Raw genomic sequence first — 27,015 nt, 5'->3', positions numbered from 1 at the left:
GTTAGCAGCAAAATGAAGATGTTGCATCGGCGCACTGTTTACTGAGGTCATACATGAAGGAGAAGAGGGGAGGGTCATCCTGATCTTTGATTCAGTCCAGTTGTTGAGACGAGTCGTTCTGTCAGAAAAACTTTCATTTGGACTTTTTTCATTGAGTTTGTTTAGTTTTTATTCATTTCAGTCATGTACTTGTTACTGCTGCACAGCATCTGTCAGAGACTTAGGACACTCAGCACAGGTCTTACAATAAAAACAAAGATTCTTATGCCACACGTTGAGGACTGCAGCATCCAGAGTACCAGTGGCTCTGTATGAGCAACTCAGGGTTTAGTATCGTACCCAAGGACACTTGGACATGCAGAGCAGAGCAGCAGGGATCGAACCACCAGCCTGATTAGCAATGAGCTGCTCTGCCTCCTGGTGTGCTCACCGTGCTACAAGCCTTGAATGTAAAAGCCGTGGACTCGACGTCCAGAGTTTTAATAATCATGTACTGATGAACAGAGTTTTTACCAAACGAAGGATTTTTCCTCCATATTTATTTTAGTTGGTTTTCCAGGTTCACAGAATCGTGAACTATAAAATCCCAGCTCTGCTCGAGGCTTTGGTGACAACGACAACAATAGTTTTCCCACAACTGTCGCACTACTTTGTTCATTTCCTCATCAAATCGTCACCACCAGGGGAGACGACCCACCAGAAGAAGAGAGGAAGCGGTAGCACCGTGAAAGGCCTGCCAGCAGCTCTCGGCCCGACGGGGTCATGGTGTCGGGGAAGTTGCCCAATTCTGATGTAGGAAGGCCAAGAGGAGGCCAAACATCACGTCTGAGAGAAACTTGGCCAGTTTGAAAGAGCTGATTGTATTTGTTTGTTGTTATGCCAGCACAGCGGTGACGTGCAGGTGACGTGCAGGTGACGTGCAGGTGACGTGCAGGTGACGTGCAGGTGAGTGCTGGATCCACAGGCTGCTCACTGGTGGATTCACCTGGTAGCTCAAAGCAAAGACAATGAACAAGGTTCCAGACTCTGCGGAGGCTGTTTGGTTACAGGTGTGCCTTCAGTGAGTCTTGAGAAGCACCTGGGACAGCAGAGACGCAGCGCTCATGGCAAACACTGGTTTGATTTGTTTACACCTTCGTATTAAAAGCGGGCGACAGCCAGCGGCTGCAGCTCCTCCTGTTCCCGTCCCTGTGCTGCAATTATCACCTCCATGTCACCACCACACAGAGGAGCAGCAGGTCATCCCTTTGAACTGCAGCCTGCTGCTGCTAATAAAGAGCCACAGAGGCCTGCACAGGTCGCTCAGTCGCAGGAGTTCCTCTCTGGTTCAGGAGGACGTGGAGACAGGCCGATGGACTTATGATCTTTGATGTCAGGCTCTGCTGTCTTTCTTACTCAGGAGTTTTCTGTGAACGCTCTTTCTCTGTGCGGCTCTTTGCGACCCCTAACCCTGTGCAACATGGTGGATGTTAAGGTGGCCAAATAAACTTGGAAAGTTAAACTCGTGGTTTCCTGTGAGGCAGAGGAAAGAGCGCCTGATGCAGGAACAGATTAAGTTGGAAGAATGTGATAAGACTGGGAACAGGTTGTGTCCATAACAAATATCTACATATGTAAACAGTCATGTATCAATTATTCAAGAAGTCAATGAAAGTATTTGCAGAAAACCTCAACGAGCTTTAACCGAAACACAAACTGCAGGCTTCTCCTACCTTGAATCGAACTTTCTTGAGCATCGTTACTTTAGTCCAAGTAAAATCAAACGAAACTAACTAAACAGAATTCCAGCCTCCATTCAGGAAAATCCACCGAAACTCCAAAAAGACTCCCGGCGTGCTCTGCGGTGAGGCGTGCTCTGCGGTGAGGCGTCCGTCTGTGTTTAACACGCCAAAGACAACAGTGCTGCTCTCCCCTCCCTCCCCTGAAACCTTCTGCAGAGCTTATCAGCTCATTCACTCGGAAAACAGACACACCCTCCTCCTCTTTCTTTTTTAATGACCGGAGGGCCACTATTAACACCCCCGCCCCCAACAACGCCCCACAGGCTAAATAAGGCGGGTGGTAAGCTCCCTCAAACACCGCCCACTCCCCAACATTTACCCATCGGCTGCCCACAGCATCTCCGCTCAACATCAGACTTCATCTTCACAGCTGTTCATCTTCGTCTGTCAACACAACGCAGACGTAGGAGCTCCTGAAGTGTAGCGAGCACGTTTCTATCTGTGAAAGGTTTAAGGACAAACATCCAAACACAGCATCAGTGTGTCTGCTGGACTCAGAGTCTGGTGGCAGCACCGGTCTCAGCTTTGCATGAACATCCTGTATGTGGCAGTTTTCCTTGGACCACTGAGGGAAACTGTATCAATGTTTCCAGAGCTTTTAACACATCTCAGTGGAAACATGCTGGCCGTCCATGATGCGCTCGGCCTGTAAATCTGCACACAAACTGACTTGTGTTGGCTGACATGTACATTTACAAACAAAGGCCTGATCAGGAGGAAAACAAGCAAAGTAGAAAAGAATCAGGTTTCCTGATGTTTTAAAGAAACCACTGCTCGTGTTGATATAACGGACTCTTACACAGAACTCGGCCCAGTTCTGCAGATGATATGTGCTCACTTAAAGACGACCAAATACAGCTGCTGCATTCGACTTTTAAACCATTGTTGAAGCACACAAACATTTGCAGGCTGCGTGATGAGTCACTGTACAGGCCACGCTCTGGATCTTTACCATCAATCATTCGTTTTAATAATTATATTGGCCACGGCGCCACCACCACTGTGAGGTTTGCTGATGACACAGTGGTGTTGGGCGCCATCTCCAACAACGATGAGGCGGTCTACATGGAGGAAGTCAAGAATCTGGCATCGTGGTGCCAGGATAACCGCCTCCAGCTGAACGTTGGCAAGAACAAGGAGCTGGACTTCAGAAGGAGTCAGCACAGAGACCACATGCCCGTTATCATCAGTGGAGCTCCAGCGGAGAGGGTGCACAGATGTCCACATCTGCTCAGATCTGACAGGCAGCGCCTGGATCATCTCCGACAACTGAAGAAGTTCAGGTTCTCTCCAGCGATGCTCAGGACTTTCTATGCAGGTGCTGTGGAGAGCATGCTCACACAGATCATCACATCCTGGTATGGAAACAGCTGCGTCAAGGACAAAAAAGCTCTTCGGAGAGTGATCCGTACAGCAGAACGCTGCTGCAGGGCTGCCCCCCCAGGACATCTACACGAGGAGATGCTGGACCAGAGCAGCTCAGATGCTGAAGGACCCGTCCCATCCCAGCAATGAACTGTTCCAGCTTCCAGTTCCACTTCTATTCTCAGGCCATCTGGGTCCTAAACCAGAACCCCCCCTGCAGAAGTGACTGAGACAGGACTCGTTCTTAACAGCCTGACGCTTCTCACCTTCACCACAGCGACTCTTTAACACCCACTCGCACAACGTAGTTTCAGATTTTCAACGTCAAATTTCCAGATTGTTTTATTTTATTCAATGTGTATAATGTTGCAGTCGAGCAGCGTGTGAGGACACATGACCTGCTGAAGTTCACGCTGAGCATCAGAATGAGGAGACGGCACAGCTGTTGGAGCCAGGCAGCCTGGTCTCCAACTACCATCTACTGGGATGTTCCCACACAACCAGCTCTACAAGAGCAAAGATCCAGCGAGCAGCTCCGGGTGTGTTGATGCCAGACGGCCTCCAGCTGAGAGGAACAGTAATAACCACTCAATAAAAAGCCACGCAGAAGCTCCTGTGACCCCCACTCATGATCCCGATGAGTCCTGTGTGATCAGACGGGCTGCTTGAAGGCAAACAAAGCCTCAAACGTTAGCAGAGACTGAGTGGGTGTGGTTAATCTGATTGTTGATAGGCGTGCTGGCTATTTCTGTGTCACACAGTAACCAACGCAGTGAGCACGACAACACAAACAGGACACAAAATACAATTTCTTCATGTAACGCAAAAACACAACAATTACACAATGACCTATGACAGGCCCACTGAAACAAAAACCCAAGTCAGACGTACATTTTCCATAATACATTTTATTCCATTAAAGATTCTTCTTTTCTAATTGTACACTGGAATGTCAAGATTCCCCTTCAGTAATGTAGTTAAAAACGCTCGTGTCGTCAACTTCCACCTCACGTCTACGAAACCACTGCGACAATTTGGTGAGTACAAATGTGGGGAAAAGGAAAAAACCCATGAAAGACAAACTCATTATAATAAAGTAAAGGATGACTGTGAGAACAGAAGAGCTGAGCTGGGATGTGAGCGCAGTGACGGGCAGCCTCTGATCTGTGCGTGCCAACCTGCACCCACTCCCACGGAGATGTGAGCGCTCCTGTGGGATGGTAGATTAGGGGCTGGGATGTTGTTTCTGGGCTTTTCTTCAAAGTCCTGTTTTTGGATATCTGATGCTGAGAGCTGGACTTAAATGGACCAGAGGTTAACACAGTCTGTTCTTGACAAAATAAGGAGTGGCTGTAATGGTGTTACCATAAAAAACAAAACAAAGAACCCATTTTCTCCAGATCAACAGTCAGATGTATTTACTGTTTGGTAACAGCGCAGCCAAGAGTCCCTCACAAAATCCTGTCTTTACTGTCGATCTTCAGATTAGTGGCAAACAATCAAAAACATACAGCAAACAGTAAAAAATGTATCCACGTTAAACATAAAAGGAGAACTTTGCTGATGATGACCTCACACAGTACAGGCGACATACTGAGTACAGCCATGTTTTCCTTTTAATCACGTGGACAGAAACAAAATTCAAAGCACGAGAAACAAAAGAAGAATGAAGAACGATACCAAGAGATCAGATCACAACAGTTTAGTGATTAAACAAAGTCAGGCTTATAACGACTGAGACAGCTACTATTCTGCAGTTTAGAAAACGTGAAAAGAAAGAGAGCGAGAACCCAGGCGAGCGAGCGTTGTGGAGGATGCATGAACACCAGGGTGGGCAGTTAAACTACCAGCGCTCAGTGTCGTGGCCCGGTCGACCGCCAGGGTTTACCTGACCGCTAGGCTCTCCTGCACCCCTGCAGTCATCCTCTACTTTGTCCCATTTACAGTTCTGCTTGGCGGACACAAGTTTGCTCTGTGTGTGTGTGTGTGTGTGTGTGTGTGTGCGCCGGTTCAATTAACTCTATATATAGATGATCCTCTCATACAAACATATAAATACACCACCGCTGCTACGCTCCACCACAGGAAGAGGCCTCGCCCCAGGGCTGACTGAGTCCTGTTGATGTTCACAGTCTCATAGAGTATGCAGGGTGGGCAGGCGAGAGATCTTCAATCTTTCTGTGAAGCATAGATTTAGACTTTTTTTTGTTGGTGATTTTCTTTTTTCAATTTTTTTCTTTGAACGGGTTTACAGGATTTCATATTTGTCGACGACAAAGGAGGTTTCTGAAGAGAATCTAATGGAGCTGTCGCCGTCTACGTGAGTCACTTTGGTAACCTGTGGACAGAGAAACATGAGTCTGTTAGCAGCAGCTACTCCGTCTATCACAGGGACGAACACACAGCACTGTCATCTGCATTTTAAGCTCACGCCACACTCTGTGGCCTCTTAAACATCCATTCAGCTTTTTGATCCACTGAAAACTTGGATTGTTTTGTTTCTTTAGTTACAAGCAAACAAAAACCACAGAGTGACTTTTTGGGGCAGGCTAATGTTAGCCAACAGCTAACGTTAGCTAACATTAGCCTGTTAGCTGTTGGCTAATGTTAGCTAACGTTAGCTGTTGGCTAACATTAGCCAACAGCTAACAGGCTAATGTTAGCCAACGTTAGCTGTTGGCTAACATTAGCCAACAGCTAACAGGCTAATGTTAGCTAACGTTAGCTGTTGGCTAACATTAGCCAACAGCTAACAGGCTAATGTTAGCTAACGTTAGCTGTTGGCTAACATTAGCCTGTTAGCTGTTGGCTAACGTTAGCTTTTGGCTAACATTAGCCTGCATTATTATGTAATAAAACAGTCTTAAGTGGACAACGTGTTTTGTCCCAAATCCCAGGGCCACTCAGTCCCAGTTATTAATAATCTCTTCCACAGCGTCTTTTGTCCCATCTTCCTCCCCTCACCCCCACCCACTCGCGGCAGATGGCCGCTGCTCCCTGAGCCCGGGTCTGCTGGAGGTTTCTTCCTGTTTGAAGGGAGTTTTCCCTTCCAACTGTCCAAGCGTTTGCTCACAGCACAGTGATTGTTGGGGTATTCTCCGTATTATTATAGGCTCTTTACTTTAAAAGCACCCTGAGGTGACTTGTTCTTTGCTTCTATATAAATAAAACTGAATTATGAAGTTACTGACGTTTGTCACGTATTAAACTAAAGGCCGATTCACTTTAGAGAACCGAAGATCTTCTGTGGAAATGTGCTCCTCAGTTAAACAGAGCTTCTGTCCCTCACACTGAGACTCCATCATAAGCAACCCACCTGGATGTCGCAGTAGTTGCGCTTAGACACAAAGGACACGCTGACAGGAAAGAAGTCATTGGGCTGCCCAGCGACGCTGAATTCCAGGCTGCCCGTCTTGTTGTTGGCATCAATGACAGGTAGGCACCACTCGAGGATGTTTCGCCTGCTGTCGTGTTTGTACTCTCCATCCAGATCACCGATCACCGGAGCTCCCACTCCAGACCTGAGGAGCACCGGGAATGTCGGTCATACACAGGACTGACAGGGATGTAACAGAGTAACATGCTTTTCTTCTTATACACAGTTTGTGAATAAGTACGTACGGTACAGGGATGCTGATGACCACGTCATTGAGCTCAAGGTTCTCCTCCTGCAGCTCATATTCAATGTTGACATCACAGCCAGTCCCACTCTCTGACGGCCAGCAGTTTACTGTGAGGAGGAAGAGCCGGTCAGGTTGCAGTGAGGAGGAAGAGTCGGTCAGGTTGCAGTGAGGAGGAAGAGTCGGTCAGGTTAGAGGGAGGCGGAAGAGTCGGTCAGGTTAGAGTGAAGAGGAAGAGTCGGTCGGGTTACAGGGAGGAGGAAGAGTTGGTCAGGTTAGAGTGAGGAGGAAGAGTCGGTCGGGTTACAGGGAGGAGGAAGAGTCGGTCAGGTTACAGTGAGGAGGAAGAGTCGGTCAGGTTGCAGTGAGGAGGAAGAGTTGGTCAGGTTAGAGTGAGGAGGAAGAGCCGGTCAGGTTACAGGGAGGCGGAAGAGCCGGTCAGGTTACAGGGAGGCAGAAGAGCCGGTCAGGTTACAGGGAGGCGGAAGAGTCGGTCAGGTTAGAGTGAGGAGGAAGAGTCGGTCGGGTTACAGTGAGGAGGAAGAGCCGGTCAGGTTACAGGGAGGCGGAAGAGTCGGTCAGGTTACAGTGAGGAGGAAGAGTCGGTCAGGTTACAGTGAGGAGGAAGAGTCGGTCAGGTTACAGTGAGGAGGAAGAGCCGGTCAGGTTACAGGGAGGCGGAAGAGTCGGTCAGGTTACAGTGAGGAGGAAGAGTCGGTCAGGTTAGAGTGAGGAGGAAGAGTCGGTCAGGTTACAGTAAGGAGGAAGAGTCGGTCGGGTTACAGTGAGGAGGAAGAGTCGGTCAGGTTACAGGGAGGCGGAAGAGCCGGTCAGGTTAGAGTGAGGAGGAAGAGTCGGTCGGGTTGCAGTGAGGAGGAAGAGTCGGTCAGGTTGCAGTGAGGAGGAAGAGTCGGTCAGGTTAGAGTGAGGCGGAAGAGCCGGTCAGGTTACAGGGAGGCGGAAGAGCCGGTCAGGTTACAGGGAGGCGGAAGAGTCGGTCAGGTTACAGTGAGGAGGAAGAGTCGGTCGGGTTGCAGTGAGGAGGAAGAGTCGGTCAGGTTGCAGTGAGGAGGAAGAGTCGGTCAGGTTAGAGTGAGGAGGAAGCGCCGGTCAGGTTACAGGGAGGCGGAAGAGCCGGTCAGGTTACAGGGAGGCGAAAGAGTCGGTCAGGTTACAGTGAGGAGGAAGAGTCGGTCAGGTTAGAGTGAGGAGGAAGAGTCGGTCAGGTTACAGTAAGGAGGAAGAGTCGGTCAGGTTGCAGTGAGGAGGAAGAGTCGGTCAGGTTACAGTGAGGAGGAAGAGTCGGTCAGGTTAGAGTGAGGAGGAAGAGCCGGTCAGGTTACAGTGAGGAGGAAGAGTCGGTCAGGTTGCAGTGAGGAGGAAGAGTCGGTCAGGTTGCAGTGAGGAGGAAGAGTCGGTCAGGTTAGAGTGAGGAGGAAGAGTCGGTCAGGTTACAGTGAGGAGGAAGAGTCGGTCAGGTTAGAGTGAGGAGGAAGAGCCGGTCAGGTTACAGTGAGGAGGAAGAGTCGGTCAGGTTGCAGTGAGGAGGAAGAGTAGGTCGGGTTGCAGTGAGGAGGAAGAGTCGGTCAGGTTGCAGTGAGGAGGAAGAGTCGGTCAGGTTGCAGTGAGGAGGAAGAGTCGGTCGGGTTGCAGTGAGGAGGAAGAGTCGGTCAGGTTGCAGTGAGGAGGAAGACTCGGTCAGGTTGCAGTGAGGAGGAAGAGTCGGTCAGGTTAGAGTGAGGAGGAAGAGTCGGTCAGGTTACAGTGAGGAGGAAGAGTCGGTCAGGTTAGAGTGAGGAGGAAGAGCCGGTCAGGTTACAGTGAGGAGGAAGAGTCGGTCAGGTTGCAGTGAGGAGGAAGAGTCGGTCAGGTTGCAGTGAGGAGGAAGAGTCGGTCGGGTTGCAGTGAGGAGGAAGAGCCGGTCGGGTTGCAGTGAGGAAGAAGAGTCGGTCAGGTTGCAGTGAGGAGGAAGAGTCGGTCAGGTTGCAGTGCAATATTTACTGCAGTATTACAGCCATGCCAGTAATGATAATAATCTTCAACATTTCCCACACAGCCATCTAACATCAAGGCTCCCATTATCTAATGAAATCATTATGCAGCTACTCAGCTAACTAAATCACAGCGTGCTAGTTTAACTTCTTCACTGAGGATATGCGACGCTTGTATTTGTCATGCATCAAGCCGAATAGCTCAGACTGGGCCCACATGGAAGGCTAAACACTGTCTACAGATGCCATCCTGTGCTGTGGGAAACAAACATCACTACCACTGTCAGCGTGCTTTCTTAAAGAGGACAGGAGCTGCAGACATCAGCACGTACTGGTTAGAGGTATGAGGGACTCGTCTGTGGTTTGTAGTCTCCACTTCAGCACACCCACATCATTGTTAAGAGGGAAGGACTTCTCCGGGTTCTTCAGGCCAATCACAGACTCAGCTGTGAACAACTTCTTGTCCACATTAGGATGTGTCTAAGAAACAGAGGGCGAGACGCGTGTCAATAAAGATCTTTTACTGTCAAACATCACAGCAAAACAGCCTGGGTCACTTTAAACAGACTCACTCAGAGGCTTACGCTCTTATTACTATTTCATTATTTCTTAACAAAATAAAGAGCTTAAGTCTTTGGAATTGATTTGAAGAGGGACATTTGCTTTTGCAAGCTGCTGTAAACCAAAAACATGCAGTCATCCAAACCTGAAAGGAATTTCTGTGTTTACCTGTCGACACTGCTGTGTCTGCCTTCATCTCATTGTTAACACTACACTGCTTACTCTGTGTTTTCTGAATGTGGGGTTATATCGCCACCTGCTGCTCTGGCATGCTCTTGACAGCGTTTAACATAGTTTGTGTGCTTTCACAGAAATATTTCTTAAAACATAATAATTATCTTTGTTTGTTGGATTGCGTTTGAGCCCCTGTAAGTAGGGGACCGTGTGTGATTATTCAACAGCTGAGCGTGTAAAATGAAAGCTGACAGTCTGGACTGAGAGTATATAGATTCATCATATAACTGTAGCTTCAACGTTCAGGAACACAGCTGAAATCCAAACGCACTTCAAAATTACGATTACGGTTAAAAACAAATGTAAATAAAACTGAGTTACTGAGTTACGTGTTTAACATAACGTACACAGTGTAGCACTGTCTGCTGCACACGTGTGTGTGTGTGATAAACCAACCTGCAGTTGCAATCCTTTGCCATCATTGTTATTGATAATCAGGCGGATGCGTCCATATTTGTCGTCTGTGACTCGAAGCGTCACCATACCCAGCACCTCCATGTTCTGTAGGCCGCCATCACGGCCACAGGTCAATGTGATCTTCTCCTCCACACGCAGATGCACACTGCAGGCCAAATCACCCACACACACTTTAAGAAAGCAGCACTGAGATGACCCTGTGACTGAATCTTAGCATGAAGCTGAAGTTACACCAGTGAGACACACACACGCATGCACACATGCGCTCAGAAACAGGAGATGTGTAACCATCCGTTTTCTTCACCTGGCTGTAAGCAGCCTGTTTGTGTGGCGTGCTGCACTGTTGGACACTTTGTTACAAATTAAAAAGCCTCACTTATGAAAATGTTACATTGTTACAATGTTAGAATTAAGTTAGAATACAGCTAGGATCCACTGAGAGACATCTATGAGCCTGTTAACCGCACCCGGCACGCGCCCGTACCCGGCACGCGCCCGCACCCGGCACGCGCCCGCACCCGGCACGCGCCCGTACCCGGCACGCGCCCGTACCCGGCACGCGCCCGTACCCGGCACGCGCCCGTCACACTGTGGGTGTGTTTGTTTTGTGTCACTAACTGGGTGGTGCATTAAAGCAGGGGATTAATTAATGTACAGTTTTATAACTAGGTTAGGGCGCACTGATGCCAAGCTCGACCTGTAATGACATCATCCTTTATCCTTCTGTTATTTGACTTTAACAGGGAAACTTGTATATTTAAGGTAAAAGTATCGGATTGCCACAAATGAGAAGAATAAGTAAATGAATGTGTCGTGATCACAGCTCAGATGTTGTCACTGCAGCCTGATGAAAACAGTCCCAGAGGAATACACAGCACTGAATGAGGACGTACCTCTCCATGTTGACTGGTGGTGGCAGAGCTTTCGAAACATCGGATCCCCTCTTTCCTGTGGTGGGCATGATGGTTTCACCCTCAGACTTGAGCTTGTCAACAAAATTGTCCACCTCTTTCCCTTTAGCCCCCAGTTTCAGAGCCTTACTGGGTCCACTTGGTCTGAACAGAAACAAACACGATGTCCCGTCAGCCTGATCAGTCCACTGTTTGTGCAAACACAACAACATCTTCCCATACAAACTTGTTGTACCTGACTGGAGCCGCTGTGATCTTGGGCTTCTCTGGCTCGATGATGGTGTCTGTGATGATGGTCCCCGAGGACACACTGGTCATGCCAGCGCTGCCAAACCCGCCAAAAGCTGGCACCTTCTTCCCGGAGCGCTCAGCGTCCCTCCTGGCCTGCTGCAGTTCCTTGGCCTTCCTCCTCATCTCTGCCTTGGCCTCGCGCTCCTGAGTCTGTAGGATTACAAAACAAAGTGAGCAGGGATCAGAAGAGCAGCGCTGATACAGTCACAGCACGACAGCTGACGGTTACTCTGAAGGGGGGGAAATATAAGACTGTTAAATTTTAAATACTGACAGTGCAGCTGTGCTGTCAACCCTGTGGGTTCATCACACTTTGCTTAACCTGTTCAGTGTGTACGTCTCATATTCTCCTTCATCTCCCTCCTTCTATTAAGCTTTGAAAATCATCACTAAACTCCAATCGTTGCATTTTGTTTCTTTTAAAAGACAAATAATAATTGTGTAATATAACTTTCCATGTGCTTCTTTCTAATTTGCCTGAATAATTCAACAGGAATCCAACGAGGTAGGCGGAGCCACATCTCACCTCCCTGACGGCGCGGAACACCTTCTCCTCGTGGGAGTCCATCTCTGTGAAGGTGCGGATCTGAGCCAAGTTGACGTTCTCTCTGTAGCCCAGTGCAACGATCTCATCGAAGGCGAAGATCAGGTCAAAACAGTGCTCCGATATCTCACTCTCCTCCAGCACACGACAGTACTCTGGGATCTGGAACAGAAGGGAGCGATTCATTTAAACTAATAGATAAGGATACAATAAGGACACATCAGGCACCACTGTAGCCTCGTTCTTGCTGACAGACTTTACTAACACCATTAGAGTATTTAAAAGTAGAATGGGAGGCAGAGCCTTCAGTTTTCAGGCCCCTCTTCTGTGGAACCAGCTTCCAGTTTGGATTCAGGAGACAGACGCTATCTCTACTTTCAAGATTAGGCTTCAAACTTTCCTTTTTGCTAAAGCATATAGTTATGGCTGGACCAGGTGACCCTGAATCCTCCCTTAGTTATGCTGCAATAGACAGTAACTGTAGGTAAACAAGGCCCACAGTGGCCTTTTAAACACAGTGATGAATAAGAGAATGTGGCGTAATGCTGTGTGTCCACAGGCAGTGCTTCCTGCACTGGGAGGAAACGTGGACTCACACTCACGCTTTTTCCTACACGTGTTGTTGCTAGGCTACAAAGACATCTTCAGTGTTTTGTCCTCTGCTGTTATTTAGTGTTTAGAGCTTCAGAGGAGCTTTGAGTCTCGTTATGCAGTAACACCGATTAGAGCAGCTGCTTGCTGAGGGCAGTTTTAACGTGAGGACTTCAATATATTACTTTTTATTATTTTTGTTCCTGGTTTGTACATGCAGTGTTTTTAAAACTGTATTTTAAATGTTTTAAATGCCTGACTCTTCACATCTACTGCAATACAAACGTTGGTCGTATTGCATTAACAGCCTAACACCGTTGACTTCAGCAAAAGCATCGCTCCACCTCACATTTCAGCTTCTCGCACTTTAGCATCATTTCAGTCATTAGAATTTTTTCTTTCTTCATTAATTCGAGACAAACGTGCCTTTCAAGCCCAACTACAAACAACTGTGGGAAAGCAACAAAGAGAAGTCTGTAATCTTTCTTTGCTTTCTTTTCAGCGGCCACCAGGGGGCATCTCCAGGTAAACACTTAGCTGGTGAGTTTATGGGCTCGGTGACTGATTTCAGGCCATAATGGATAAAATATTGAGCCCATTATGTGAATATGAGTTATTTTGGGTGTGAGGATTACCCAAGGTATGCTCATCGGCTAATGTTTGTGATTTACATGCTGTTAGCTAGTCATCTTTTTACAGTGAGATCACCCTTTGTTCATCACAGCCTATCCAAGCCTGCCTGTGTGCGCTTACCACGCGGGAAAACAGTCTGAGTGTCTCCAGGTCCTCCAGGATGTTGCTGTTCTTGGTGGTGATGAGGACCATGTAGAGCTTCTCCAGCGGCTGGTACACATAGCGAACGCTGTCTGTTTCCACAAAGGTGTGCTGCTTGCCCGTGTTCATCAGTTTAGGAAACGCAGCTAGGAGACCCTCAATCCGTGTCCGGGTCATTTCCACAAACTGCCGTGATACGATGGCCTTGCCGGCCTTGGTGCACACCGCCGCTGCCAACAGCACCTGAGGGGTACAGAGGACTACTTTAGTTTCCCACAGACCTGAACTATTACAACTAAAGATGCAATAATCGGACCAACATCTATAATATAATAACAACAGGGAGGTCAGCAAATGTCAACATTCAATTTTTTTTAATGTAATATTTTCTTCTTTTATTCCAAAGAAACAAGAAAAAACTAAACAACAAAAAAACAGAACTGTTTACACTACTGCAGATCTCCATCACACTTACTGAGGATTCATTCATCAGCAGGAAATCTACAACATAGGTACACTGTGACTGCAAACTACTTGGAAACCCTACATCTTAACCTGATGTGCTCCTGCCTAAAAATGTAACACCACGTCACGTTGACACAGCCAGAAACTACTGTGACTGTTCAATACCACCGATCCCTCCTGTGAATTTCTCTACTTTTTGCTGTAGTCTTTGATTTGATTTATCAATCATCATCTACATATAAGGAATAATAATCACAGTAAATAAGAACACACATTTCACCAAATTACAGGAGGAAGATTGACAAAACTATCAGAGTGAACATGAGGAAATGTACAAAGAAGTGGAAAAGCTTCACATTGAAGAGTGGAGACTCAGAGCAAAAAGTCTTATTTGCTTTCGTCATAGGTGACGCTGCATATAATGAGATGATGATGATGATGATGAGATAGCCTTTATTTGTCAGTTGCAGGTCTTTTGCCCACAACCGAGATGACAGACCTTGCCGACCGTACATACAATACACAAACATCACATTGGGGAGACAGGTCAGGCTAGGTAGCGAGGAAAAAAAACATCGAAATGTGTAACACAGAAGGATAATACAGGAATGCACAGATATCAACACACCATAGCACAATAAACACAGACAGCAACATCGGAAAGAGTTCCAGTGTGTACATCTGATCTGGGACTGCTGCAATCTTTCGACTGCGCCTCCAACTGACCCGATGTCCACATCAGAGGGGAGGTAAGCGTTGGAGGTGGCGTTGGATCCGGGGTAGGGAGGGTGATGCGTCAGTGAGTGCTTATCAGTATCAGTATATGTATGTGTGTGCGTGTCCATAGTTCAGCTGAGACAGTGTCCTTCGCCCTGCCAGGCTAAGTAAACAGTCTTCCAGCCAACCCAGGTGGGCTTGCATGGAACGGGAGGAACAGACTCAACACAGTCGTTATCAGGGTGTTTTGTTCAGCTCCGGCCTTGTAGCTGGTGCCGAGAGGGTATCTGGATGAAGTGATGTTAATTTTTTACTTTAGTGCGAACAGCTCATATGAATTTCAAAGCAGTTCTACAGTCCAACACTGGACTGTAGAACTGTAGAAGTCAAGACATAAGTGTCTTGAGGCTTCATAAGCCTCAAGACACTTATGAAGCGCCTTGAGGCGACATTTGTTGTGATTTGGCGCTATATAAATAAAATTGAATTGAATTGAATTGGTCCCATTGGAGAGCCGCGAGCTTAAAACCCAGGAAACGAGCACAATGTAATTAGCAGAAAATGCACCAGCACACAAATGCTGATAAGATTGCACTTGCATAGGTTACATCGTTGGCTCTTCAAATATCCACTGTAGAAGTCTAAGTCAGCCATTAGCTAATGCTAACCTGATGTGGCCTAGACTCAGGTAGGACCATATCAGCTGATTCTGATACTTAGCCGATACAGTGAAGTCAGAAAAACCAGACAAGAGTACTTGTCGTTTGATATATTGGTGCTCTCCTGATTACACACGGCTGTAGTTGTTTGAGGACATTACTAAATGCACATGAACTGTTTGCCTTTCTCTTAGGTGAGCGTGTCTTACTGGTGCAGATGTTAGCACGACGGAAAACGATCTTATAAAAGAATCAGGGGTCGTTTAATATAATGAGTATAACAACGGTTGACATAAACGGACGCTTTACGTGGCTGTGCTAAATGAATGGAGGAACTGCATTGATTACACGTTGACAATAGAAATGGAAGACCCGATCGCACCGACGTGAACTCGATAAAGACGCGCAGCAACTTTGGTTATCGAAGTCATCGACACTAGCTAACTATAATAACACAGTTGTATGTATAGTTGGGGTATGTCGCAGAGCCGGGTCGGTTTAACCTGGCTTATTACAATCTGACAGCGGGCAGTGGTTGCACGGATCCGGCTACTGACAGGAGACAACTAGCGCTAGCCCGCAAAGCTAGTTCACGTCAGCACGGACTGCACAGCCAAAGCGCTTCACTCAGGTGAAATTCAACTTTGACGACTCATTTACTCGATTTTAGCACCTGAACATGTCGCTATCACTGTGGCTCCGATAAAAAAAGCACCGTTTATTAATTGTCTTCTTTCCTTCATGAGGGGGGAGAAGCTAGTTTGCTCATAACTAGCTTTAGCTACTAGCCAATGTTATGATAGCTGCTAGGCCCGATAAAAGGCAGGGAAATAATGGTCACTTTCGACTGTCACTCACCATTGTGGTCTCTCTCTACGGCACGACGGTCGTCAGTCTCTCACGTTTCTTGCTTTGGTGATTCCTCGTCCCTCTGGAATAGCAAGGTGCGAATATACAGCTGACTTCTAGTTGTGTGATTGTTAGCTAGTTAGCGTCAATATGGCAGCAGCACAGAGCCACGTCTCCACCGGAAGAGCCGCGCTGGATCAGCCCACCGAGGAAACCAATGACGTGGGCCCCCAAATGTTGGCCTTGTTGCATAAAGAAGTTACTCAGATTACTTCCACCAGGCGTTTCTTCTTCTTCTTTAGACTTCTGACTACTGACCACAAATTACCTCCACGCGATTACTTTTAACGTTTATCAGCGTATCGATAACCTGGCAAACATAAATATTATTCAGAGGTTGTCAGAGTAGTTCTGATCGCATTTCACGTCTGATGGGGCTGGTCTCCGGATGAAAATGTCTTCACCCACAGAGCACACAGGGGGTCGTGTAAAAAGAATGATATGCTACAGTCCTCACAGTGCAGGCAGCGCTCTCCACCACCATCTGTGTATCCGTGATGTGAACTAACGATGGGTGAGCTGTGAGGAATGTAACTAACATGTTGCACTTTAACAAAGTCAGATATATTATGGAATTTAATTTTGTCTTTTAAGTTTAAGTTACAAAAATGTTGAATTCTGTTTATGTTTATTATTATTATTATTATCAAAGAAAGAAAAGTAAACATTAACTACTTATCCAGTTCCACGACTAGCTGGAGCTTATTCCAGTTCTGATGGGTGAGGGTACCCTGTCACAGGGCTAACACACACACAGACAACATTCACACGTACAATCAATTTCCAACTTCCTGTTAGCAGGTGTGACTGTGCATGGACAATAAAGAGTTATCTAATTAAACTAACCTGTGCATGTCTTTGGACTGTGGGATTAATGCCCAGACAGAAGATTAATTACTGGAGATAATTAATAAATTATTAAACATACAGAAGAAGAAAATTGCCTTGCATTAGCATGTTTTATTTGGTTAATATTAACATAATAATATACACTTATATTTTATATTAATTAGTATGTTAATATTTTGATCATGTAGTCAAAAGAATACAGACTTCTTTATTTGCATGGGGGATGCGTGTAGCAGGAAATATTTTATTTTATGGAAAATAATGGGTTTGATAGCTTATAGATGAGGTAGAACATTTTAAGCAGACAGTTTGAGCATCCATCCAGTCGCTTCCGCTTCTCCTTTTCAGGGTCGTGGGGGTGCTGGAGTCTATCCCAGCTGTCATAGGGCGAGAGGCGGGGTCCACCCTGGACAGGTCGCCGGTCTGTCGCAGGGCCAACACACAGAGACAGACAACCATTCGCACTCACATTCACTCCCACATTCACAGCTAGTGGCAATTTGGATTATCCAATTAACCTATCCCCACAAGCTGCATGTCTTTGGATGGTGGGAGGAAGCTGGGGTACCCGGAGGGAACCCACGCAAACACGGGGAGAACATGCAAACTCCACACAGAAAGACCTGATGGTGGAATTGAACTCAGGACCTTCTTGCTGTGCGGCAACAGTAACCACCGTGCTGCAGTTTGAGCAGACAGTATTTTTTATTTAATGTAAATGCACACGTAAGCAAGATGCTGGTGGCAGGAACACTTTAAGATATTCAGAATGTTCTTAGGGACATAAATCCAACACTCATATGGGAATACTGTTTATATGTTTGTCATGCACGGTGCCTGTGGCTCGGGCGGTAGAGCCGGTCCTCTACTGGTCAGGTTGGTAGTTTGATCCTTGCCTGCTCTTTTCTCCAGTCTGCATACCTGAGTATCTTTGGACGTCATACTGCTGTCTGATTGCGTCACTGGAGTGTGAACACATCGATGCGTCTTTCACCCAGGGGGAGGGGGGAAATAGTTAGCATGAAAAACTACACACGTCACAGTGTTGCAGTAACTTATTTAGGTCACTAGGTGTCGCCATTTAAACAAAGGGAAGAGGAACACGCGCGATCCTGTATTTATCTCACTGCGGAGGATGTTGGTTTTTTCAATCAACAGATATTTCACTGTTCCGTTAAATTATACAGTAACAATGTAAGAATATGCGTGTAATACATTTACTCCCAGTCCTGCCTCCGACATTGTGAATCCACTGACTCACTGGATAAGCCTACAGGTGTGTAGTTGGCATAAAAGTCCAAAGTTGACAGACAGGTTTTTATGGCCACGTCGTCAGATCACAAAAACATGACACAAGACGTCAACTTTTAAAGTAATCGTTCTAATACTACTGGCAGCCGGAAGTCAATTATTGCGCTTTCCCTTCTTAAACAATAACAATTTTGTTTCTTTTAAACTTCCAACATAGTCACACTTGAAGTCGTGGATGTGAGCACCCACGCCCGCAGAAGCAGAAAGGACAGGCGGGACCAGGAAATGACCTCTAGCCGGTCCGATGACATCACAGCCACCACGCTCATTCATACGCGGAGCTGTTTGAGACGAGTGCTCGGAGTTCATCCTGGAGTTTAGGTGTCTCTAATAGGCTCTGTGTCCAGAAAAACACGCTGCTGATTCGTGCAACACCGGCGGAGTCAACCGAATCACCGACATGTCGGAAGAAGCTAGTTCTCCGGTAGGTTTTCTTCACTGTTCTGTCAGGTTTTCCCGGTTGACTTGCTGCTCGTTCAGCGTTCACGCGTTGTGTGTAAATTTCGTCATCACGTAGGGCTCGTTGATTGGCTGACGTTTGTGCCGGTCTGCGGATTCTGCTCTCTATTGGACAGGGGGCGGTGTCAAACATGACAGACAGTAGCTGTAAAAAGCTAAACGTTAAGATCAGCGCTGGTTAGAAGCAGGCCGCCAAATAGAGTGCTGACACCGAAACACTGAACGCTAACCTTACAGGCTGCCTGCTTGTTCATTTGCTAACGTTAGAGTTCAGCGTGTTAGCTATTGACACCGAAAACCCACCGCCACTGTTTCCCCTCTCAGACTGAAGTAACTCAGAGACTGATACTGAGTTCACTTAAGCTAGCTGTTTAGCTTTTATATCCCTCCCTCGTGAAATGGGCAGCACTGATTCTGCTCCTGCCTCAGAGTTACGTTGATAAACTTGGAGGTGAACGCACTTAAAAGTTCAGCATTTTATTAAAATGACACTTAGCTATTAAGTCCCTGGTGCCGAATAGATGTTTGCCACCTGCTAACATCGGCTACACGATAACAGGCATGTTTATAAAGGCGCTGAGTAAACATGCCAAATTAATCGATTTTTGGATGCAGTTTTCGGACAGACGGCTGGAAATCCAGTCTTTGTTTCACCCTTCGTAATACCCAGAGTTATGTCTGAGACGTGCACGGGTCAGGTGAAAAATAAATGAGTAAAAAGAAAGAAAATGTTACAAATAATTCAGATTTAATAGTAAGAATAATATTTTAACGATGTAATCTGCATGTAGCGAGTACAGAAATTAGTGAATTATCAGTTATTTTAATTAATAATTAAAAAGTGTAAAATAAGTCATCTAGTCAAAAAACAAACAGTCAAATCAAACATCTGCTGCTGTTGAAGATTATCATTTATTTTTATTAAACAGCATTTTTAGGTTTAAACTACAGCATATTAGCAAATACAGAAATACTCCCGTAAGTATTACTTGTTTTACTCGGCCACTGCTATTAAACTGTAGGCCAAGTCTGACCAGGATCACTAGAAATAAAGACTTCCAGTGACGCGTTTAAGATCAGTCTTTACTCTGAGCAGTGTTTGCATAGTTCAGCCTTGTGTGTCCCTGATTAAAAACAGCCAGCTGTGTTATCTGGATATTTCTGTAACTGTGTTTGAAGAGGAACGTTTCCACCCACTCTTCCCTGTGACCACACCCTGTAACCAGGACCCTCCTAAACTGCCTTTTGTAACGGACTCATTGAAAAGACACACTTATCTGTGAGAACCAGAGAGGTGGAGGTCCTTAGTGGGGGAGGAGTCAGCTGGGTCCAGTAAGAAAGGACACTGTTTAGTATCAAGAGGCTATATGACCTCAGCAAAGCTCCTTACCAGGACGCAGCAGTCAGTCCCAGACACACAGCGCACACAATAGCCTCTACAGTGCAGACGCTCAGTGTGGATCATGGAGGAAGGACCTTACAAGTACATCAGGGTGAGGCCAGCAGAGAGGGGTCATTCATTCGTACTTTAAGTCAGAAACTGTGTTGTGCTGATTGAACACATGACAAATACATCTTGGAAGCGAGCGAGTGTTTGTAAAATCTTGTGGCTGATCTGGTTTTATGTTCCGACAGGATGGAAACGGCAAAGTTAGCCGAGTCATTCGAGTGGGAACCCGCAAGAGCCAGGTGAGTGTTACATTATGATCCAATCAGGAGCTTCAAATTCAGGCAGCTTTGACTCTAATGTAAAGCTGAACTTGCAGATCCTCGAGTGTCGGTTGTGAATTATCTGATTTGAAAGCGTCTGGACTTCCTTTCCACAGAGATAATCCTGCCTGACGAGTGTGTTTTTATGATAACGGTCTTCTGCTCTGTGCTGCTGATTTAATAAGTGTGAATGCAATGAGTTGATCTTCTGTTGCAGCTGGCTCGCATCCAGACGGACAGCGTGGCCGAAACGTTGAAGGAGCTGTACCCTGACATCCACTTAGAGATCGGTAAGAAGGCAGCGCCTCTGTCTGTGCAGCGTCTGTAGCTCTGGCTCCATGTTTCTATTCCCGATCAGAGTGAATGGATCACACACATGTTCTTACAGCTTAAGTCTTAAAAGTGAGTCAGAATCTGTCCACGCTGTCACGCCATCCTCACCGCACTGAACACACTGAAGTTTGTGTTTGTTCAAAGCAGCTGGTGACCTCGTGTTTCCAGAAAAACCTCACTGAACGTGAGCAGCAGTCCGACTGTTCTATTAAACAGTCCTATTAAAAGGCGGCGTGCACTGATAGTGATTTTGATTGGCCCAGAATATTACCATGTTTAAAATGCCAGTTTTATTCTTCTTTTTAATCCTGATTAAAATAAAAAGGAATAAAGAGGAATTGTAACTTTTTAGAAAACAGTAACTAAAAGGTAAAAGAGTATTTCAGTGTTTGCAGACAGTCACTCTCATGTTCAGTACTTTCTCCTGGGTTTTTCTTTTTCTGGAGACTCAACCAACACAAAGCAGGTGCAGCAGTCTGTATATGGATCTGCACATTAATCGATACCACCACCTGTACGTCTGCTACCAAATTCAGCAACTCTACTTTTCCTGTTTTCGTCCATCCTCCCACTGCAAGAAGCATTAAAGCTGTTCAGCAGAAACAAAACGGCTTCACATGATGTCCAAATGCTCACAGGGATCCCTGTCAGGAGGGAGAGCCAGTACTTTCAGGTTTTTGATGCTCAGAAAAAAGTTCTCAAATTTGAGGATTTGAAACGTGTTCCTAAACAGCACCATTGTGTAGACAAACAGGATTAATGGTAACATTTTGTGTCTTTACATTTGTTACTAGTTTCCAGTCCGTTGACGGTGCGTTCACTGCCCTTCTTATAGGGTGGGAAAAGTGCAGCCTGAGTTACTGTCGGCTCGTCTCATGATCTAATCTTTTGTGTTCCAGTTGCCATGTCAACAACAGGAGACAAAATCCTCGATACTGCTCTGTCAAAGGTAAGGCTTTCAGGAAGTGTCACGGACACGACTGCTGCCACCTACACAGTCCTGTCAGCGCTGACATGAGGGCGCTGCTCCATGAGCAACAGTGCAGACCAAACATGGAGTTATGACATTTATGTGAAGCAGTTAATGGGAGTCTGTCTCCTGCAGATTGGTGAGAAGAGCTTGTTCACCAAAGAGCTGGAGAACGCCCTGGAGAGGAATGAGTAAGTGTGACCTCTGACACTGCTTCACACTTCCTTCCTATTTCCTCTTCTTCAGAAGCTCAGCTCGAACAGTCACTCAGCAGCCTGTAAAATGTGCACATTTTAATGGTTAAAAGAAGAAGCAGTCTGATACCAGTGTAGGAACCTGCTTGTTTCAAGAGTTTTGCAACAGAAAACACAGAGAAGCTGTGTGGTGTTAGTCACAGGAGCATGCAGACTGTGATAGGAGCCTCAGATGAAGCAGGTGGGCTCTGGTTAAGCGTAAATGTGGAGCTCATACATGCGAGTGCGTATCCTGTGTGTGCTGCAGGGTCGACCTGGTTGTTCACTCCCTCAAAGACCTTCCCACCACTCTGCCCCCGGGGTTCACCATCGGAGCCGTGCTGAAGTGAGTCCCTCACACACTTCTGACTCTTACAGTATTTACTCGTTTCAGAACCATTTCAGGACACCCGGCACCTCGTGGTCTTCACACGGGTAATCGAATACGTTCTGCTCTTAGATAACCTTTTATGACTCCAAGGGTCCACGTCATGCTTTTGATTCACAGGGTGAAGGGTGTAGTGCAAGGGGCCCAATCCCAGCCTTCGAGAGCTACTGTCCTGCAGCTTGTAGATGCATGCCTACTCAGCACAGCCGAATCAAATGGTTTGATAACAAGCCATTCATTTGATAGAGGTGTGTCAGAACAAAGATGCATCTGCAGGACGGTAACTCTGGGACTGGGCGCCCTGGTGTAGTGTGTGCAGTGACATTGTGCCAGTCTAAAATCGATGAAAAACAAGTTATTTCGAGGATTAGGTGTACCAGGGGCCTCGCAGTGTGCAGAGCACCAGCTCGTCCTTTGTTGGTACAAGTCAAATAATGGTTGGGGTCATAGATCGTTGCAGCATCGTTGTCATCTGTGCGTCTTACAGGAGAGAAAACCCCCACGATGCAGTGGTGCTACACCCGAGCCATGCAGGGAAGACTCTGGACACGCTGCCCGAGAACAGGTGCAGTCAGAGGGACCTCGTCGATGCATTCTTATATCTGCTCACTCTTTCTCACGTCTAACGCTCGACTTGGTTTGTGCAGTGTGATTGGCACCAGCTCGCTGCGCCGAGCTGCTCAGCTGAAGAAGAGATTCCCCCACCTGGACTTCAAAGACATCGTATCCTTCTGAGAGCAGCCGCACTGTTCCTGTTCATCAGCTGTTTGCACAGAGGAAACCGGCTCCACATACACACAAGTTACTGCTGTCTCAACACCACGATGGCTCATTAGGACAATAATTACCTGGATGTTGCGACACCACAAGCAGCCATAATCTTCTGGGTAAATGATCATTTTCTCACGTGTGGTTACTGTGATACTGTTTTATCACAGAAGCTGGAGTGCAGGTCACAAACACTCAGAGTCGGGCTAAACAAGCACACACAGAGGGCCAAGCTAGCGGCTAACATCAGCTGATGTTTAGGAAATATATCCAGCTGCTAACAGTCCCAAACTGTGTTGATGATGATGATGATGGCCATTATCCAGTGGGCTTTGAGTGGGCAGTTTCTGGGTTTGGTGGGCTTTTCCTGAGCTGCAGTGTTCAGCGTGGGAACCTGAATACACGGCTGAAGAAGCTGGATGAGAAGAACGACTTTGCCGCCATTATCCTAGCCGCCGCCGGCCTCAGGAGGATGGGCTGGGAACGCCGCATCAGCCAGGTACCCTGTGTGCTCATATGACGCCTGTGGGTGGCACTTCTAGTCTGACAGTGTGATTCTTCCCCCTGGTAGATCCTGGAGCCCGAAGACTGTATGTATGCTGTGGGACAGGTAGGAACCGCCGAGTGGAACGGTCAGGAATCCACAGGACGGTGGTTGTTCACGGCTCCCAGTAAGCTGCATGTGTGTGTTTCAGGGGGCCCTGGCAGTGGAGGTCCGGGCCAGAGATGCTGACATCCTAGAGATGGTGTCCATCCTTCATGACCCCGACACTGTGCTGCGCTGCATAGCTGAAAGAGCCTTCCTCAGACGCCTGGTACACACACACACACACACACACACACACACACACTTGTGTTCATTTTGTGTGAATCTGTGATGACTCTCATTTATTTGTGTGTTATTTTTGCAGGAGGGTGGCTGTAGTGTCCCCGTGGCTGTGCACACCCAAGTAAAGGACTCACAGGTGAGAGTGTTAGTGCCTGTGGCTCAGCGCTGTTAGACATCGCGCTCTTGTTAGCTACAGATGTACACACTTTATCTGCTGTGTCTCAACAAACAGACTATTGGCACCAAGTGACAAACACTCATATTTTATACTAATGGACACAAGTATCACAACAGTATCAATAATAAATGGCCTGTATAGCACTTTACTCGTCCCTAAGGACCCCAAAGCGCTTTACACATCCACCCATTCACACACTGGCAGCTACATTGTAGCCACAGCCGCCCTGGGGCGCACTGACAGAGGCAAGGCTGCCGGACACTGGCGCCACCGGGCCCTCTGACCACCACCAGTAGGCAACGAGTGAAGTGTCTTGCCCAAGGACACAACGACCGAGACTGTCCAAGCCGGGGCTCGAACCGGCAACCTTCCAATTACAAGACGAACTCCCAACTCTTGAGCCACGATCGGCCCTTATAAACAAGTGATGATACCAAACAGCGTAACAGTGTGCTGCTGTGGTTCCTGCTCAGCTTAACTCATCAAAGAAAACTGTTGTAACTGCTGTGGCTTCAGTGTTTCAGGTTCTGTTGATGCAGTGGCGTGCTTCACAGCTGATGGGCGCTGCGTGCTTCACAGCTGATGGGCGCTGCGTGCTTCACAGCTGATGGGCGCTGCGTGCTTCACAGCTGATGGGCGCTGCGTGCGTCACAGCTGATGGGCGCTGCGTGCGTCACAGCTGATGGGCGCTGCGTGCTGGGCCTCAGCAGGCTTCTGCAAGACGACTGAACTATAAATGCAGGGATACGATAATCAGAAGTTTACCTGTGACTGATCAATATCCTTAAATCATTAGTAGTCGCATGAGTATGGAGACAAACCAAGTCCTGTTTGATTCTGCGGCCTGCTCTGATCTGATCTTAAAAGCTTGCTGTCTGAACGTGTGAGTAACCCGGAGACATCCTGTGTTTCCAGCTGTACCTGACGGGGGCGGTGTACAGTCTGGATGGCTCAAACAGCCTGAAGGAAACCATGCAGGTCAGCATCGCTGTGGGGAGCCAGGTAAGAGCTGCGTGTTTCTGCCACGTTACCGTCGTTGCACATAGGAACCTGTTGTCATAGTAACGTGCGTTTCTGCCTCAGAGCTCAGAAAAGGTGGACGAGCAGGTCCAGCGAGTGGGAGTCACGGCCAACAAGATCCCAGGTGGCGTCCAGGACGAGGCCGAGAAGCTCGGCGTCGACCTGGCCGACTTACTGCTCAGCAAAGGAGCCAAGGAGATCCTGACGGTGGCCCGGCAACTCAACGACGCCAGATAGGTGTTCCTGGCTGACGGCGGGGCTCCAGAGCATGCAGGTGGTCGCCACCTGAGCTCCATCTGATGTTGATGTGCTGACTGTTTGCTGCGTGAGGTCAGGACCTGTGGTCAGGGTCATTATTATCTGCTCGCTGAGAGTCCCCGCTGTCTCGGTTCCTGTGTTCTCACGCAGAGAACCTCATGGAGCCACGTTCAGGAAGAAACACGCCGTGGCCTTCAGACATTGTTGTCAACACAGCAGCAGTGTGGCTGATATCAGTCTGTCAGCTGCTAAAATTCTGCCTTTAATCATTTGTTCCCAAAGCTCAGACGCTTCATCTGCTGTCGTAGCTCACAGCATCTTCTCGTCTCGATGGTGACGAGCGCTGTTCGTTAAGCCGGACTGTCTGCAAAATTCACGCTTATGTTCACTCACCCATTTGTTGCCGTCACGACAGAAGAGGTGACAGCTGTGGAGCGAGCTCATCAGCATATTTGATCCACACACGGGGCTTCAGGGAGTCGACCTTTGATGCCTTTAACACTCGCAGTAATGCACATGTGGGTTTAATATGACTGCAGCTCTGATTCTTCATGCACTGTTGTCTCTTGTAGTGCTCTGCTGGCACAGGGATGCACTGATATCCATACTTACTGATGTGTGTCAGAGATTTAAGTCGACGTTCAGCGATGGCGTGATGCAGAGCTGTAAGTTGAAGGAAGCTTCCTGTACGAGCTCTCAGACCGGTGCCTCCCTGCTGGAGGCCGATGATGAGGATGAACTGTGAGCTTCGTTCCTGTGAGCGCAGCTGGCGACTCCCCGAAGCTGGACACGCATCATCAACAAGAAAACACGTGATTAGAAAAGTTCCCAGTTTGTAACGATGAAGACTCACGCTGTGGTGACGACCTTCGTCCTGTTACGTTGTTCTGACTTATATTTGTGGATCATTATGTAATATTGATTATTAGAGCACCTCTGTTATATTTATGGAGTCTGTCACGATCACTTTAAGTGTCTGAAAACACACACAAGGTTTTATTGATCAGCACTCGTCAGCTCACAGACGTCAGGTTAGCGCCCCCCCCCCCCCCCCCCCCCCCCCCCATATATCACAATGTGTTAATGATTTTACAGTGTTTGTCTTATTATCTCATGTTGCCTACAAACTGCACGCCTGCCTTACACGCAGCAGTCTTCAGTCTGCATCATATGTCCAGTGTTCATGGATAGATATGTTATATTTAACCCTCCTGAGCCAACGAGAGGTCTCGTCAGCCATATTTGTTTCCAGCTTTAACTTCTTTATAACATAGAACATGTTGTACTCAGTAATCTTCCCACAGCTCCGACTGTTCAAAACAAAAGGTCGTCAAGAAGCAATAAAGTTACTGTGCTGTGAAAAAGTATTTGCTCCTTTTTTTTTTATCATGCATATTTCAGATCATCAGGTACGTTTTAATATTAGACAATGATAACTCGAGGAAATGCAAATGTTACTTTATTAATGGGAAAAGTAACGAGTTCAGTGTTATCAGCCACGACCAGGTCTTATTAATGTCTCACGGGAAAGGTGACGACCTCAGAGCGGCGTGCTGTGGCCCGGTCTAAAGAAACAGGAACACGATGACATTGATCAGTCTGACAGGATGTACACGCCCACAGTCAGAGCCAGGATCCACACGTGGAGGAAACCTGGAAACTATCAAGAGTAAGCGGCTCACCAAAATTACATTAAGAGTCAATGAATCATCAAGCAGGTCACAAAGACCCATGACTCAGACGATCTCCACTGCATGTGTGACGAGTGGACGGAGAGTCCAACATAAAGGCTCCCAAAAAGCACCGTGATGATGAATGTTGGACAGAGCACAGAAACAAGTGTTTGGCTGATGTTGTGTGAAGTGCTCAGAGGAAGAAA

The 27,015-nt window shown here is 47.1% G+C and overlaps 3 protein-coding genes across 5 annotated transcripts in view; 1 reads left to right on the top strand and 2 right to left on the bottom strand.

Annotated features, from left to right (window-relative positions):
* The window catches only part of phldb1b (pleckstrin homology-like domain, family B, member 1b), a 153,050-nt gene extending 149,132 nt beyond the window's left edge, over positions 1–3,918 (bottom strand). Inside the window, exon 1 of the mRNA XM_085131494.1 lies at positions 1,713–3,918. Within this exon, the coding sequence (XP_084987620.1) occupies positions 1,713–1,736 (24 nt within the window). The 5' untranslated portion in view covers positions 1,737–3,918. The remainder of the gene's footprint in view (positions 1–1,712) is intronic.
* Positions 3,919–4,034: 116 nt separating this feature from the next.
* arcn1b (archain 1b) lies at positions 4,035–15,936 on the bottom strand. Its single transcript, XM_085131508.1, has 10 exons — positions 15,780–15,936; positions 13,060–13,323; positions 11,698–11,877; positions 11,116–11,321; positions 10,863–11,024; positions 9,949–10,114; positions 9,090–9,237; positions 6,768–6,876; positions 6,463–6,667; positions 4,035–5,484 (listed from the first exon to the last, which is right to left on the bottom strand). Exons 1-10 carry the CDS (start codon positions 15,780–15,782, stop codon positions 5,395–5,397), a joined length of 1,533 nt encoding a protein of 510 aa, XP_084987634.1. The 5' UTR covers positions 15,783–15,936; the 3' UTR covers positions 4,035–5,394.
* Positions 15,033–26,500, top strand: LOC146504531 (porphobilinogen deaminase-like). Of its 3 annotated transcripts, XM_085131519.1 has the most exons (16): positions 16,073–16,344; positions 18,148–18,414; positions 19,629–19,942; positions 20,085–20,138; positions 20,377–20,449; positions 21,392–21,441; positions 21,598–21,653; positions 21,964–22,041; positions 22,571–22,648; positions 22,731–22,806; positions 23,237–23,350; positions 23,423–23,461; positions 23,547–23,666; positions 23,763–23,816; positions 24,774–24,860; positions 24,942–26,500. In XM_085131519.1, the coding sequence occupies exons 3-16, from the start codon at positions 19,913–19,915 to the stop codon at positions 25,113–25,115; spliced, it is 1,083 nt and encodes a 360-aa protein (XP_084987645.1). In that variant the 5' UTR covers positions 16,073–16,344; positions 18,148–18,414; positions 19,629–19,912; the 3' UTR covers positions 25,116–26,500. The 3 variants fall into 3 exon arrangements, with proteins under 3 accessions (XP_084987644.1, XP_084987645.1, XP_084987646.1); XM_085131518.1 differs by lacking the exon at positions 16,073–16,344 and adding an exon at positions 15,033–15,552 and having other exon boundaries at positions 18,148–19,942; XM_085131520.1 differs by lacking the exon at positions 19,629–19,942.
* The last annotated feature ends 515 nt before the right edge of the window (positions 26,501–27,015 follow it).

The sequence above is a fragment of the Neolamprologus multifasciatus genome, chromosome 14 (assembly GCF_963576455.1).
Source record: "Neolamprologus multifasciatus chromosome 14, fNeoMul1.2, whole genome shotgun sequence".
Classification (NCBI taxonomy): Eukaryota; Metazoa; Chordata; class Actinopteri; order Cichliformes; family Cichlidae; genus Neolamprologus; species Neolamprologus multifasciatus.
The sequence above is the reverse complement of the archived record's forward strand: the minus strand, read 5'-3'. Positions and strand labels throughout refer to the sequence as shown.